A 15,689-nucleotide genomic window follows, 5' to 3' on the forward strand; every position below is an offset into this window, starting at 1 on the left:
CTTGCCCACATGCTCAGGGTCCAACAGATTACCATATTTGGGGGCGGGAAGGAATTTTCACTGGAGTCAGATCTGCAGAGACTCTGAAGGGTTTTTTGCCTTCTTCTGCAGCATGGGGCACGGATCACTTGCAGGTTTAAACTAGTGTAAATGGAGAATTATCTCTAACTTAAAGACTTTGAACCATGATTTGAGGAGTTCAGAAACTCAGAGTCTGGGGGTCTATTACAGGAGTGGGTGGATGAGGTTCTGTGGCTTGAAATGTGAAGGAGGTCAGACCAGATTAGATGATCACGATGGTCCCTTCTGACCTTAAAGTAGTTCTGCCTTTACTTTTAGTGGCAAAGAAGGTCATTATTCAGTGTTCTTTGTGATTTCATAGTCTCCCTGAAAATTATGCTATTAGGCCGCAATTTCCTGCAAACACTTACACATGTGCCTAACTTTACTACTCATTGGGATAAGTCATGGTTGTAAAGCTAAGCATGTGTGTAACCTTTACATGGTCAGGGCCTAGATGGAGGATATTGTTCATTTTGTTTCTAAACCTGAAGTTTCAGAATCTTCCATTATCTCTATCAGTAACAACTTAGCAGGTCTGCCTATGAACTTCAGTAAGTCGGATGGGCAGTATATCTCCCTGTGCTGAGGGTCTTTGGTCCCCAGGTTAATTTTGTAAGTGGGATAGGATATCTTTTCCCATGTGATCACACGACAGTGTAGCTAACATGCTATTGGCTGTGCCAGATTCGGTTTTCCTTTTGCTCATTTAGAGCCCAATTCTGCAATGTAAGGTGATGTGCGCTTTCTGGGAGATTCCTGAACTCCCAGTGAAGCTAAGGTGAGTTGAGTTCACTCATCATGTAACAGTATTGTACTCGGAGCTCTTTATTATATTTGCTTTATTTTCTATTTCTTGTAAACCCTGAACTGGATTGATTTTTCTGATTCTTATTTGTATCCCGGTTTTAGTAAAATGTTAATAAAACAATCTTTACTTTAAATATACATCTATTAAAACAAGATAAAGCATTATCAAGTATGCTTACAATATGCTGATTTTTTTTTCTTCATTCCATTCAGACACAAAATAATGTGCTACATTTTTAGATGAAGGAGTTTTGCTCATCTCTCACATTCGTTATGTTGTTCAGGCTATTTTTAAGTTTAAACACACGAATCAGTTTTAATTATAGATAGCATTTAGGTAAAAGTGTGCAAAAATAAAATATTAAATGATTTTCTCTTATGTTATTATTATTATAGTATTTAGGTAAAAGATATATTAAAACATTTCCTGCTAGTTCTAGTATTAAGGTAAAAAGTATATAAAATCAGGTGTCTTTAAATAAAATTCAACCTTAAATCCTGATCCTCCAAATGATTCGGTATATTAGTAACTTTCTGCAAATGAGTCATCTCAATGAATTCAATGAGATTACTCACATGAGTAAAGTTACTCACATCCCCAAAAATTTGTATGATCAAGGCCTCAATGAGCTGTTAACTATCAAATCAAAGATAGCATGTTCACACTGGCTCTATGTAGCCTAAAGTAACATCTATGAAAGAAAGTGCAGCAACCCATCCAATAGCAAAAGGAAAACAAATAACATGCTTGGGCAAAACAAGAGAGCTAGTTATACAACATCAAGAAATAAATGTGACAGAGCAATCCCGCAGTATGGGCTTGATCCAAAGACTATTGAAGTCAATGGAAAGAATCCCATTGATTTCAATGGGCTTTGGATCAGACCTTAAGTGACAGAATTTCTTTTCAGTATTATGGGATAATCCAGATCTTTGATGTTTGTGAAAAACATTTAAAATATTCTCTCAAGGGAAGAAAAAACTTCCTCACTAGAGTGGCTGGTCGTTGAGAGAACAGTCTTGTTCTGAGGATGTCCTTTGCCAGGCGGTCTAAATCCAGATCCAAGTCTGAGAGAGAATACTTGCTGCAAAAACAAACAAACAAACAAACAAAAAGTAAAAGCTCACAAAGTTCCTTCCATAAATTGTGCTTCAAAATATCTCTTCTGTAGGGCTTAGTCCTGCTAAGTGCTGAGCACTCTGGCCCTGATCCAGTAAAGCACTCAAATACATGCTTAACTTTAAGCATGTTACGAGTCCCCGTGGTTTCAGTGACCCTTCCACCCTGCTTAATGTCGAGCATGTGCTCCAGTGTTTTGCTGAATCAGGGCCAGCGTGATTAGCACCTTGCAGGGTCAGGCACTACCTGCTGATTGGTCTTTATCAGTGGTTCTCAAACTTCTGTACTGGTAACCCCTTTCACATAGCAAGCCTCTGAGTGTGACCCCCCCGCCACCATAAATTAAAAATATTTTTTATATATTTAACACCATTATAAATGCTGGATGTAAAGCGGACTTTGGGGTATAGGCTGACAGCTTGCAACCCCCCATGTAATAACCTTGTGACGCCCCCCCGAGGGATCCCGACCCCCAGTTTGAGAACCCCATGTCTTTATGAAGGAGGCAGTCACCGAGTCTTTCATTTTCCCCAGCAAGGGAACTTACCCAGCAAATATTACTCACTCGAGTAGTCCCATCAGTGTCAATGAGATTATTTACGTGAGTAAGGACTATTTATCCATGAAAGAGTTTGCAGGATTGGGCTCTAAATTTCAAACATACTAGTAGATAGCTTTATCAATAGGAGATCACTCCGTTTAATGGTGTGAAAAAAGTGTATTTTGAGACGTTGTAAAAAGTTTAAGGCTATTCTACAGCAGTGGATTCTTTGCAGTTGTTGTAATAACTGGCAGTATAACTCAGAGCTTTCTCTGATTGAACTAGTGCCATATGCCTATAATTCAACTGCAAAAAAATTTAGCCTTAAGCTCATGTCTTTCAGTAAAGGATTTTTGTTTTTTTTTAAATTATGTCTTGTTCACAGAGTTCAGAGTTTAAAATCGTCTAACAGAAATTTCTTTGTGTGCAAAACCAGCGGTTGTGACGACGCTGCCTGTGAGTATCTGCATCATGGAATGCATTCATTGTATGATAAATTATTGGAAGCCAATTTTGCAGAGGAATGTTCTGGAAAACCAGAAAGTGAGGCAAGTCTTATCCAGAGATTGTGAGAAATCTGTGTTCCTCCTGTAAGCATTTTCTAGTGTATGCATAGCTGATTTTCAGCATCTTACACCTGAATGGATATAATTGAGGTTCCTTTGGTGTATCTATCATAAAGCCCATGTTGAAAAGTTTCATACCTGGGATGTAAAAAGCCCTAAGGCCCCAAACCAGTACTCCATGGGTACTCAGTGCATTGGATCTTAATGCAAGACTGAAACATGGCATACAAGTTCTCAACCCCAATGGTAATGTACATTGTTCTTAAAGGGTGAGGCTGAGAGGGTAATAGAAACTAGAGGATGAACTGGAGGGTAAGAGATGGAATTCTCCAGTCTTCTTTTGCCACATCCACATTCCCAAATGGCTGAGTAAGGCTTCAGGACTGGCTGTCTTAAAGGATGGCTTCTACTCAGGTTCCATTCACACTTAAATAGCCTATTTTAACTTCTCCCAGCAGGTTCCAAACTCAGAATGCGAGTTGGGCCGGTCAAGTTGAGATCACTTGAGTGTGTGAGAACTACAGAAACAGAGTAAAAGGACCAGAGGTAGTTGGGGGACACAGAAACATTGTCGTGTCTGAGGACACGGAACGTTAGAAACCACTTTGCTGACTAAACTAGTTTTCAAATTCTTTGGATCAGAGACAGGCCATTACTTAGAAGAAACCCTGAAAGTAAACTGTTGTATCACCTCTTAACAGATGGTATGTTGCTCCACAAGATCACAGCATTCTGGACAGTTTGGGCATGTTCCCTGTGGATAGTCACTGCCTCCATCTTTTAAAAGGGAAAAATATGCAAGTGTCTTAGTAGCCAGACAACTTCTGCATACTGTTAATACTATATTGCATGGTGGCCACCAAGAACGTTTAAGAACAGCTTCTACTGATTCATGACATGCTTAGCTGGTTTTCTCTTATGATTATAGCCCTCCTTTGGGGTAAATTGGGCAAGCCTCCCTCATGTTTGAGAGCACAATAGCTGATCAGAATTTTCCAGGTTTTGAAATTTAAACATCATTTCAAATTCTGAAAATTCAAAAATAAAAAATGGAATTTTTTGCTAAATCTTTTGTAAAAAATGTTCCCCATTTTATTATGAACAGGTCAACACTTGCTTCCATATTTCTAACACTATAGAGCAGATCAACTCCTTTTGAATTATAAAAGAGAGGGTTTTTTTTTAGTGAGCACTTACTCCTACGAGCAGCCCTATTGACTTCAACAGGTAAGGGTTGCACAAACAATTGCTTACTGTATGAAGAGTATTACTAGTATCTCTAGATGGAAACCAACTGCTCTAAATATTGGTCATTACAGCACAGAGAAAGGGGACAGAATTGTGTATCTTCAAGAACGCATACTTTAAAGGATTAATTCCTCAAAATGTATGGTGTGAAATCAGTTGGAAGCTGCTTGATGTTTAATGTTGATCTAGCAATTAATGCTAATAGTAGTTTTCTTCAAAACTAATCTTTCAGTTCTCTCCAGAAAATACACCTATTGCACGAACCCTTTCATTTATCATTTTATTGGGCATTGCTGCCACTTTGGACTTGCACCTTCCCCATGTGCGACAAGTGTACTGTATGTTCTGCTTCCTGATTTTGCCGAGGACCTGAGCACCTGCAACTTCCACTGACGTCAATTGGAACTCAGGGTGTTCATCCACTCAGCAAATCAAGACCTAAACTCACTGGGGATGGGACAATGCCTTACTATTAGGTACATATTATGCTAAGCACATTGTTGCTAGTCAGTAAATAATACTTGTTATCGTCTCTCTTATCAGACATTGGTCATGCTTCTTGTCCTGGACAGGTGGCAGTGCTACTTCTTTTTGGTGTATGCGCAATGTGCCTCAGGTGTCATGTGACCAGGATTCATCGCCGAATTTGGGCCACTGGTTGGGTTATTAGCTTTTCCGTTCTGGACCGGGTACTGACAGGGAGCATAACATGAACACTGATCCATGCCCCCTTAATATTGGATATTAGAGCTGTTACTAGATTTCAAGGACTGTTGTCAGGATCAGTTATTGTTTGTAAAAGCTCTGAGATCCTCGGATGACAAATGTTGTATCCTGACAAGGGTAAAGCATTTTGATTAACATCTGACTAATGGCTTTACTGGTGATTTCCTGGTCCACATGTGAGTTATAATGCAGCAAAACCAGAGAGAATGACTGGATTTTGTGGCATGCACAAATACTGTGTGTATACTCACTTGGAAGTCCATTAGCACTGGTCCTTAACAGAGAACTCCACATAAAACTTCCTGCAAAGATTTGGGAAGTTCAGCTCTGGATCCAAATTGAATGATGTAGGCTTAATCTCTAGAGACGGATCTAAATCAGAACCCAAGCTCTTCATTCCCTCCCCATCTCTCTTCCCCTACCTCAAACTTCGGGGAGATTCAGATCCAGAGCCAAACGTTATGATGTGAATCTTCACTATTCCTTAATCAAAAGGAGTGAGGTTCATTTTGACCAGAGGAACTCTGCTTCCTCCACAAGCTGCCCCTGTTGTACACCAACAGCTCAGGAAGCGAGAGCTTAAAGAAGCAGGAATCAGTTCTGGTTCTGTTGTGTGACACTGCAGAGAACACCATTCCCAAAAAACACAATAAACATCACTATAAAAGGACCCAGTCACTAAACACTAAGGAGACATGATGTGAAGAAAAAACAATCTGGGGAGGGACTGGATTTTCTGTGTACCTTGAAGAATCGCGAAGCTGTCTCTCTGTCTTCTTTTTCCAGCACCAGATTATCCACAAACATCCAGAAGAATGGCCTCTGACTGCTCTCTGGGGGTTTCCCGTATTGTAGGATGCGGTGATATTGATAGAAGTACCAAGCTAGGGGCGAAAGGGATGAGGAGAAAGGAAAGGGAAGAGTGACATCAAAAATGAGAAGACCAAATAGCAGAGACATGGCTCTCATCCTGTCCTGTTCTGACTGTGGGACAGTGCAGCTTTCAAAAAGAGAGGCTAAGAGCCTCTCTATCACTATAGCAAAAAGAGCAGTGGGGGAAATTTGAAATGAGACCAGAGAGGTTACTTTTTAATATGGATAAAGTTTTCCATAACTTCAGTTTGAGGAGTCACCATTTCTCATCTTCATAATGTGCAGCATGTAAGCAGAGGGACAGATAACAACACTAGAGGTCCGCTTCAGACCAGGGGCAACTCCATTGGCTTGAATAAGCACTTGCTTCTCCTAGGTCTGAATTGGACCCTGGATCCTCACGGGTCAGAGGCAAATTTGAGTTGGAAATGAGTGATGTGCCTTGTAGTCACCAAGGGCCAGGCTCTGCACATTGCATGGAGGCCCTAGTAAGGGGCAGTGCGGAGCTGACCAGCCTGAGAGGGAGCACTGTGGGGCATTTAGCCCCAGGAAAGGAGCATGCCTCCTGAAGCTCCATAGGGTGCAGGGGGATTGTGGACACTAATGCACCTCCTTCTTGGGGTGCCACATAATGATAGACTCAAGGTCAGAAGGGACCATTGTGATCATCTAACACCCTTCCTATGAAGCCAGTAACCACAACTGGACAATGTGTAGGGGGACAGAGCTGCTCCTCGCTCTGTTTGGAGCACCAGGAGCTCTCTGGGGGGGTAGAGATGGCCCAGCCCTGTGCTTTCTGGAATTTCTGCCCAGCCCTTGCGTGGGCTGTACGGGCCCTTACAGAGGGGGAGGCTTCTCACTGCACCCTCTACCACGACATGCCTGCATAAGGACCAGACTGAATGTGACCCCTCCAGTTGAGACTGTATGGTCACAGGAGGGGAGTCTCCAAGGAAATGTCTCTCCTTTCATAGGTGATGAGATACAGCAGATTTAATACAGTTTAATGAAACTCTCAAATGTCGGGAGAGTTCTATGGCCTGTGTTATCCCGGAGGTCAGACTAGATGATCACAATGATCCTTTCTGCTGTAGCAGAACAAAGGGGCTGTAATCTCCAGCTGACAGATAGCCAGCAAAGTTCACTTTAACCTGCTCCTCCCAAGGCCTGCTGGATAGGGCACGTGTCAGAGGATGGAGGGCTGAGGTCAGATTGCACGATGTTGGTGAAATCCCACACTGCCATAGCAGTGGCTTGATGGCTGGTACAAGCCTGTGTAATTCAGAGCAATCTTGAGACTGCTGTAAATTACACAGGGTGCCAAACTGGATCTCAGCATTCCTGGGAATTAGGAATTAGGGGAATTAGGGGAATAGACAAATGTTTTACAGCCACCTTTTGCCTCGCCCCCTGTCTCCTCAGTACCATGAGGAGCTCTAGTACAGGTAAAGATCTAACTCTGTCAGACTGATAATTTATATATCATTTTATACTTCACTGCACCTCTTACCGGGAGGGTGTTCGTAGGAATTTCCAACTGCAGGAGTGGAACCAAATATGAAATCAAAAGGACCCCATCCTTTTACCTAATAAGATGTACAAGTTTCAGAACTTCTTGTTTCTTTTAGAAACATTTATTCATATTCTTATTATGATGGCTATTAAAATGTAAGCATTTGTCGACAGGCACTTGGTATTGAGTGCAGCCTGCAGTCCAGAACCCCAACTTCCAAGATGGAGTCTGACCTTTGGTCTCCGTGGCCACACCCAGCACTCTTACATAACAATAGCAGTTTTTCCACATAGATTCATCCTTGTACTAACGACGGAAAAAGCAATTATAATTGATCATTACCAACCAGTCAGGAATGCTGTGAAACCTGATTATGGAAGGCCAAATTTTCAAAATGTAACCTGTATTTGTGCACAGGAAATTTTGCACTCAGGTCGCTTGCCTGTGGGGTCGTCACTTGTGCATGCAGCTAATAGAAAATACATGCACATGGTTCCAAAGACAATATGTCAACAGACACACTGATGAGGAAATTGCACATACAAAGGATGAATGTCATCAGCTGCATAAAAATCTCCACCCTTCTTTTAAAGTGGGCATGGAGTTGGCAGAATCTGTCAAAGATTGGCAAGGGAGAACAAGTTGTGCAGACCACCAGACTTCGCAGTACAAGACCACAATATGAAAATAAAACTAAAACAACAAAAAAAAGGAACTAGGAGTTTAGAAAAGCAACTGGTAGTGTAATGGGTGATCAGGTTTTGAAATACTAAATATGGTTTGGGTTATGCTATTTATCCATTACTGAAATTCAGGGCTGGCTCCAGCTTTTTTGCTGCCCCAAGCGGTGAAGTGAAAAAAAAAAAGCTAAAGCCGATTGGCGGCAGCTTAATCGCGCCACTTCCTTATTCGGCGATAATTCGGCGGAGGGTCCCTCGCTCCCTCTCTTCCTCTTCAGCGGCACTTCGACGGCAGCTCAAAGAGGAAGAGAGGGACTGAGGGACCCACCGCTAAATTGCCGCCGAAGACCCAGACATGCCGCCCCTTTCCACTGGCCACCCCAAGTACCTGCTTCCTTCGCTGGTGCCTGGAGCCGGCGCTGCTGAAATTGCATAACGGCAGTGAGCTTTCAGTGGGCAAATTTGGATGGTTTGAACAGAATTAATTACAGAGTGGCTTGGATTTCTGTAAGATTTCATTCTGAAATTCAGTTGTTGAAAAAGAAAATACTGCTACATTCTCAGGTGGCATATCTCAATTCTTGGAGCAAGGGAGGTTTTTTGTCAGTTTACTGACTCCTTGTAGCATGTACTTGATTAAACCATGTATATACTTGGAGACTCTGCTATTCCATTGCCAAGCTTTTTTCACATTATACAAAATTTGGTAAACAGAGCCAAATTTCTACTCTCCCCCCCCCCCCCGGGAGTAAGGAGATTTTCCAGTGGGGACACATGTAGGGCCCTACCAAATTTGTGGTCCATTTTGGTCAATTTCAAGGTCATAGGATTTTAAAAATCACAAATTTCATGATTTCAGCTATTTATATCTGAAATTTTACAGTGTTGTAATTGTAGGGGTCCTGACCCAAAAAGGAGTTGGAAGGGGTTACTGCTACCCTTACTTCTGCGCTGCTGCTAGCGGTGGCTCTGCCTTCAGAGCTGGGCAGCCGGAGAGTGGCAGCTGCTGGCAAGGAGCCCAACTCTGAAGGCAGAGTATGGTATGGTATTGCCACCCTTACTTCTGCACTGCTGCCTGCAGAGCTGGGCCCTCAGTCAGTAGCCGCCGCTCTGCGGTCACCCAGCCCTGAAGGCAGCAATGCAGCAGTAAGGGTGGCATGGTATGGTATTGCCACCCTTACTTCTGTGCTGCTGCTGGTGAGGTGCTGCCTTCAGAGCTGAGCGCCTGGCCAACAGCTCCCACTCTCTGGCCGCCCAGTTCTGAAGGCAGCACAGAAATAAAGGTTGGCAATACCGTGACCCCCCTTAAAATAAACTTGTGACCCCCCTGAAACTCCCTTTTGGGTCAGGACCCCCAATTTGAGAAACGGTGGTCTCCCCCGTGAAATCTGTATATTATAGGGTAAAAGCACACAAAAGACCAGATTTCACGGTGGGAGACCAGATTTCACGGTCTGACACACATTTTTCATGGCCGTGAATTTGATAGGGCCCTAGACATGTGCTTCTATTAGGGGCAATAGAATTATTATTATTTATTCTTTGCATTGTGGTACTGCCCACAGGAACCAATCAGGCCCAGGCCCAGGCCCAGACCCAGACCCCAGTGTGCTAGGTGCTGTACATACAAGTACATACGAAGATATGATACCCACTTGAAGGAGCTTACAGTTGAAGGGCCTGATCCAGTGCCCATTGAAGACAATGTAAAAACACCCATTGTCTTCAGTGGGCATTAGATCAGACCCTAAGAAAAGAGTCTGCAATCTAAGAATCCTCCACTCACACTCCCCAACCTGGATCCAGAGCAGCTCTGCCATCGCTACTGAGGCCTGTGGTAGTGCCTGATGACCATTATGTGCTCCCTTCGAGACTCAGCTTTTGGCAGTTGGATTCTCTTTGTTTGTAGACACACTGTCCACATCCCAGCTTCTCTCCTGCCCCGCTATGAGCCCCCTCCTGTAGAAGCACTGGTGTAATGAGAACTGCTGTTCAGCACAGTCCCAGTTGAGAAGAGAGGGATCCCCTGCTCAGCATCACTTTGACCTGCCTGCCTCCCTCCCCTGGAATGATGAAGATTCTGCTTCAGTTTAGGTCTTGCGTGGCTGCTCCCGGGGTGGCAGCATTCCCCTAGAATTGTCACAGCAATCAGTAATGTAAATTCAGAGCTGTGCACAGTTAATTCAGTGACGTTTTCTACGTTGTACTTACATCTGTCCTCAGAACATCGGTGACATCATCTAAGTATATCAGCCTGCCATCCCCCATGCTGCTGCCCAAAAATCCAAGATTTTTCATCTCTGAAGAGTGGATATTAGAAATACAGTGTTAGTACTAAGAACTAGTTCCCTCATACAGCACCTCACTTCAGCACATACCTAGCTTTAAGCATGTGACTGGTGGGACCAGTGTTTCAAGTTTAGCATATACTTAAGTACCTTGCTCGGTCAGGGTCCCAGCAAGCAGTGTAGTAACTGATATGTAATCAGATAGCCCTTGGAGTATAGAACAGTGTTGGATATTTACAGCTTCATAAACTGACAAAGTTGGAGACGTCTCAAAATCAGGATTGTAAAGATGAGATCAAGTTATGTAATGCTGCACTGAATGTCCCCACATGGGCTACAAATAGCAGCATTTTAGATACACAACACGGGTATTAGATTGTTCCGAAAATGACACTATTTCTTTTAATGACAAATGTGAACATTTCAACTTTTTTTTCTACTTTACAGGTTTCAAAATTGATTTTTTTTCCTAAAAGTTTTCATGACATTTTCATATACAAATATTTATCAAAAAACATTGGTATTTGGTAAACAAAGTGATCAAAATGGTTATTGAAATAACATTTTTTATAATGTTTTGGATAATTTTTTTTTTAGCAAAACATTAATAGTTTTTTTGCTCAATGGTAATTTAAAAAAAAAGGCCATTTTCTTTACAAAAGAGCTCTGCATTAAACAAATTTTGACCAGCTCTATCGAACAGGATGGTGATACCTTTGTGTGGGTCATAATGAATCATGATGGGTAAAATTTAGCCCAAGTGTGGGCCTCATTTGTCCTACTGGACAATGGAGTCACATCAGGGATGAATTTGGCCTGATATATTAATAGATTTTTAATATATTTGTTTGCAGTCCTAAGCCAACTATGTACACTTACCTGGGGTAATATTATCAAAAAGGGAGAGAACATTGATTGGCTTTCGTTCCCATGCGGATAAAGGCTGATAAATCTCAAGATGGTTCTGTCATAAATAAAAAAGACCCTTGTTTGCACAACCCATTCATTTGTGTGAATATTCAAAGCTGTCCATTAATAATAATAAAGCACAGATGCTGGCCTGTTTAGGGAGTCTTGCTTATTGGGACTATCACAGTGTAGGCAGGGTACTGTGCAGCCTGGAAAACCCCTGGTCAGGAGGGAGAGAGACGGGGATCTTTGCCTAAGAGAGTTGACATTTGAGGAGCCTGGAGCCTACAGTGGGAACCGTTGGTGGGCCACGGAGGGGGAATATAGATGTAATTGCCCTGAACTGTGACACTGTCTCTTTTTTAATTAAATGATCCACCCAGCATTGTCAGCAAACACTCCTCTCTTCAGTATCCAGTCAGGATCCCAAAGTCCACAGAAGGGCATAAGGCAACTAATTGCAATTAAAAGCATTTCAGAACCTTGGAGACACCTGGATTCTGATTAGTACATTAGGAAGTAGTTGATTTATACATTGCAAATAAATATATCTTCACAGTATATTGTAATTATTCTGTTACATAAAATGGGTTCCACTTCATTTTCTAACAAATTGTCTGGTACTGAATCATTTGCTGGAGAATTTAAAGCAAGATGCGATCTGAAGTATGTTGTGATAATCTGCCATGTGGCAGATAAAATTTAAAGGGGCAGCACCCAACACACCCAGTACAAATTTCTTATCAAACCCTAAATTGATGTGCAGTGTAGAAAAATATGAGTATAGTCTAAGACAGTGGTTCTCAAACTTTTTTTTTCTGCAGACGACTTGAAAATTGCTGAGGGTCTCGGTGGACCACTTAATGATTTTTCCAAATGTTGTTTGTACTGTTAGCTAACTACTGTAAAGTGCTTTGGATAAAAGCACTATATAAAAAAAAAACCTTAATAATAATCAACATTTTTTTTGTTCTACTATAAAAGCGCACAACTCATATTTTAATATCAGTAGCCTTATCTTTCTAATGCGATGGATGTGCCCTCTCTCCCCCACCGCAGCAGCCACAGAGCTGAGGCTGGGAAGGAGGGGGGTCTCTCCCTGGCAGCCGCTCTGAGCTGGGGAAAGTCGCCTTTCTCTGGCCAGGGCTGGCTCCAGGCACCAGCTTAACAAGCAGGTACTTGGGGCGGCCAAGGGACAGGGGCGGCATGTGCGGCAATTTGGGGGCGGCAGGTCCCTCACTCCCTCTAGGAGTGAAGGACCTGCCGCCGAACTGCCGCCGCCGATCGCGGCTTTTTTTTTTTTTCCTAATTGCTGCTGCCGGTCGCGATTGCGATCACGGCTTTTTTTTTTTTTTTTTGCTTGGGGCGGCAGAAATGCTGGCGCCGGCCCTGTCTCTGGCCGCCACAGCCCTGCACAACTTCCCCCCACCCCCTCTTCTCACCCCACTGCCCCTCCCACCTACCCCGTATTCCCCCCCAAGGGCACCACCTCACCTTACATGTGTGTCTTCTCCAGGGTCCAGGCACCTAATTAGTGGAGCCATGTCTGCGCGGCACCATTAATTAGATGGGTGGCCCTTTATTCTCTCGTGTGTGGCCGCCCAGGCGCACACCTTAGAGGGACCTATCCGCGGACCACCTGAATGGAGCTCACGGACCACTGATTGAGAACCTCTGGTCTAAGATGTCTGTAGTGATTGTCGACTGCTGCAGAACTCAGTTCTTTCAGTATTTAAGGTGGTAATTAGATACCATGGTGATCGACACCTTATTAAAACCTATGGTAGGAAGATTTCAGATTTTCATCAGTATTTGTTCCCAAATATTTTTATTTTTGCAAATGACAGCCTCACATCCCTTCTAACAGTACAGCTGATGGGGCTCTGCTTCCACCTGCTGGAGGCAGAACATAACGGGTATGCTGACTGTTTCCTCTTGCAGAGGCGATAGATATCTAAGGTCAGTTTTTTGTGTCTCCAGCTGGCTGCAAGAAGAGAATTCCAGCCAACACTCTCAACTGGCACAGAAGAATAAATAATACACTTAAAAAATTCCAAAGCTGTTAAATTCTAATCTGTATTTTGGTTATGACAGGAGCCTGATGCAGTTAATATATTTTATTTGTCTTAGTGCAAAGAAAAAAAGTCCAGCTATCATACGTGAACCTAGCTCTGAATACTTTGCATGAATTATATATCAGAAATCTAATTGATCTTTAATGGTTCTATCTGAACTAAAATGATCATTCTTTTGGCCTATTTTGATAGCATCCGTGTCCACATACATTTAATGGTCAAGAAGGAAAATATATATGATGGATCACCATGAACATGTCTTATTTTTTCCTCTCTAACTTTTAAAACCTAAAAAAAAAAAAAAAAGGATTGTCAAGGTATTTTACGTAATTTTTCTCCATAACCTTTTTGGAAGCTGCTTCCTTACGAAAGTGTTTCTTCTTCAGTCTCACATACACACTAAGGCCCAGATCCTGCAAACATGTAGCAATCTGTGTAATTTTGCTGATGTACGTAAAGTCACACACATATACATATTTGCAGAATCAGAGTCCAATGTTAATTTAAAATGCAGGGCTGCTGGGTATTGATTTACTTTTTTAAAAGAAAGAGGATTCAAGCATTTGTTCTGAAAACATAAGCACAAGTTGGAGCTCATTATTAAGAGATACGGGAAGAAAGATAGGTCAATGACTGGGTCTGTGTCAGCCTTGACTCCTCCATCCCTTTAATTTTATATTAAAAGTTAATGGAGATGCTCCTTACAGATTCCTGATCGTAGAAGCACTTCAGTTTCGCACGCCATCTCTTCTTCCTCTTCAGCAAACCATTTGAACTCAAGGGGAGGCACATGAAACACAACCATGTATTCATTGCTTTAAATTTCTCTGCAGTACCAGGACTTACAAGGACATCCAGACACTCTAGGCAATAGCATCTACACAAATTAAATAATAAGTCAATTCAGTGTTTAAACAGGTCTTTCCACACATTCTATGCTAGCCAGAGGCTCAGTTTAACTGGTCTGGTTCTTTTCTGATGTTTAAAATCATATTCAAGATAATTATTTTTTTCCTCAGAAATGTTTCACTGAAGATGCTGGTACATTGTCAGCTATATGATAAAGCACTTTGACAGTGTAATGTCCATGAATGATCCCCTTCTGTGTTCCTAGCCACACCCTTAAAACAGTCAACGTTGAGGTAGATTCAAAGGAACAATCCCAGTTTTTATGCAAAACTCAGGCTACGGTGAGACTGGAAGCACTGGGAATGTACCGTAGTTTGTTTTCAATCAAATGACCAGCCATACTAGATATGTCCAGTAAAAACCCACATGCTTTTTATTTTTATACCAAGTCTAAAGAGCAAATCAAGCTCCCATTGAACTCAATGGAAAGACAACGCCCCCGACTAATATGGGAATTCGTTGGGGCCTGAATGCATTACAAGGAAGCTCCTGTTTATGTGGGGCTCGACAACTAGGGAATCAGCTTTAGGAATGAGATAAGAGGTGTTTTTGCAGGGTGGGGAAAAAGGGGACATCCAAGCCAGGACAACCTTGAAGATTAAAGTAATCTCAAAACGGGGCAGCTGTCAGTTAGTGAGAAGGGCAAGTATTTGGCTATTTCCCCTGCTAGCTGTGCACAAAGCATTGAGCTGTTCTTCACTCTGCTGAATCATCACTTGTAGAAGTACAACCTCCATCTTCGGGTGGCGATGGACATGCCAAAGGGTAACCTTAACTTTGGGTGCTGATGAGCTTGGCAAAAATGTTATAGGGTGAAATCTTAGCCCGAGGGAAGTCAATGGGAGTTTTGCCACTGATTTCACCGGGTACATCTAGAGTGCAATAAAACCCCTGCGGCGACAAGTCTCAGACTCAGGTCTACAGACTCAGGCTTGAGCTATGGTGCTAAAAACAGCCCCCCCTTTGCTGAGTCTCAGAGCCCAAACTCCAGCCCGAGCAGGAATGTCTAGGTTGCTATTTTTAGTGCTGTAGCATGAGCCTGAGTCTGTAGACCTGGGTTCTGAGACTCGCTTTTTTTCCTTTTTCCAGTGTAGAGGTACCCACTGTGGGCAGGATTCACCTGCGTGTATAGCTGGTGATTTGTAAGGTGCCACTGTTGTCCCTCTTCTCCCTCCCTTCCCCAGTTAGCCATGTTCAAACAAGGTGTTTTCTTACTCGACTGGAATGTAATACATACATGTGCAGACAAATATTATGACCAAGTGTCTTGAATAATCTTGTTTCCTTGACATGTTTGTTTGTAGAATTCCATTTCTTTATTCACATTTATAACTGAGAGTTTTAAGTGATGAGTTTTTCTTTAATCCCTAT

At 42.5% G+C, this 15,689-nt stretch overlaps 1 protein-coding gene across 1 annotated transcript in view; it reads right to left on the reverse strand.

Moving 5' to 3' along the window:
* Window positions 1-944: 944 nt before the first annotated feature.
* DNMT3L (DNA methyltransferase 3 like) overlaps window positions 945-15,689 on the reverse strand; it is an 86,388-nt gene continuing 71,643 nt past the window's right edge. Inside the window, exons 6-12 of the mRNA XM_054025304.1 lie at window positions 14,115-14,286; window positions 11,305-11,389; window positions 10,349-10,437; window positions 7,455-7,530; window positions 5,816-5,955; window positions 3,789-3,874; window positions 945-1,955 (exon numbers count right to left, since the gene is read on the reverse strand). Of these exons, the coding sequence (XP_053881279.1) occupies window positions 1,784-1,955; window positions 3,789-3,874; window positions 5,816-5,955; window positions 7,455-7,530; window positions 10,349-10,437; window positions 11,305-11,389; window positions 14,115-14,286 (820 nt within the window). The 3' untranslated portion in view covers window positions 945-1,783. The remainder of the gene's footprint in view (window positions 1,956-3,788; window positions 3,875-5,815; window positions 5,956-7,454; window positions 7,531-10,348; window positions 10,438-11,304; window positions 11,390-14,114; window positions 14,287-15,689) is intronic.

This window comes from Malaclemys terrapin, chromosome 1 (assembly GCF_027887155.1).
Source record: "Malaclemys terrapin pileata isolate rMalTer1 chromosome 1, rMalTer1.hap1, whole genome shotgun sequence".
Classification (NCBI taxonomy): Eukaryota; Metazoa; Chordata; order Testudines; family Emydidae; genus Malaclemys; species Malaclemys terrapin.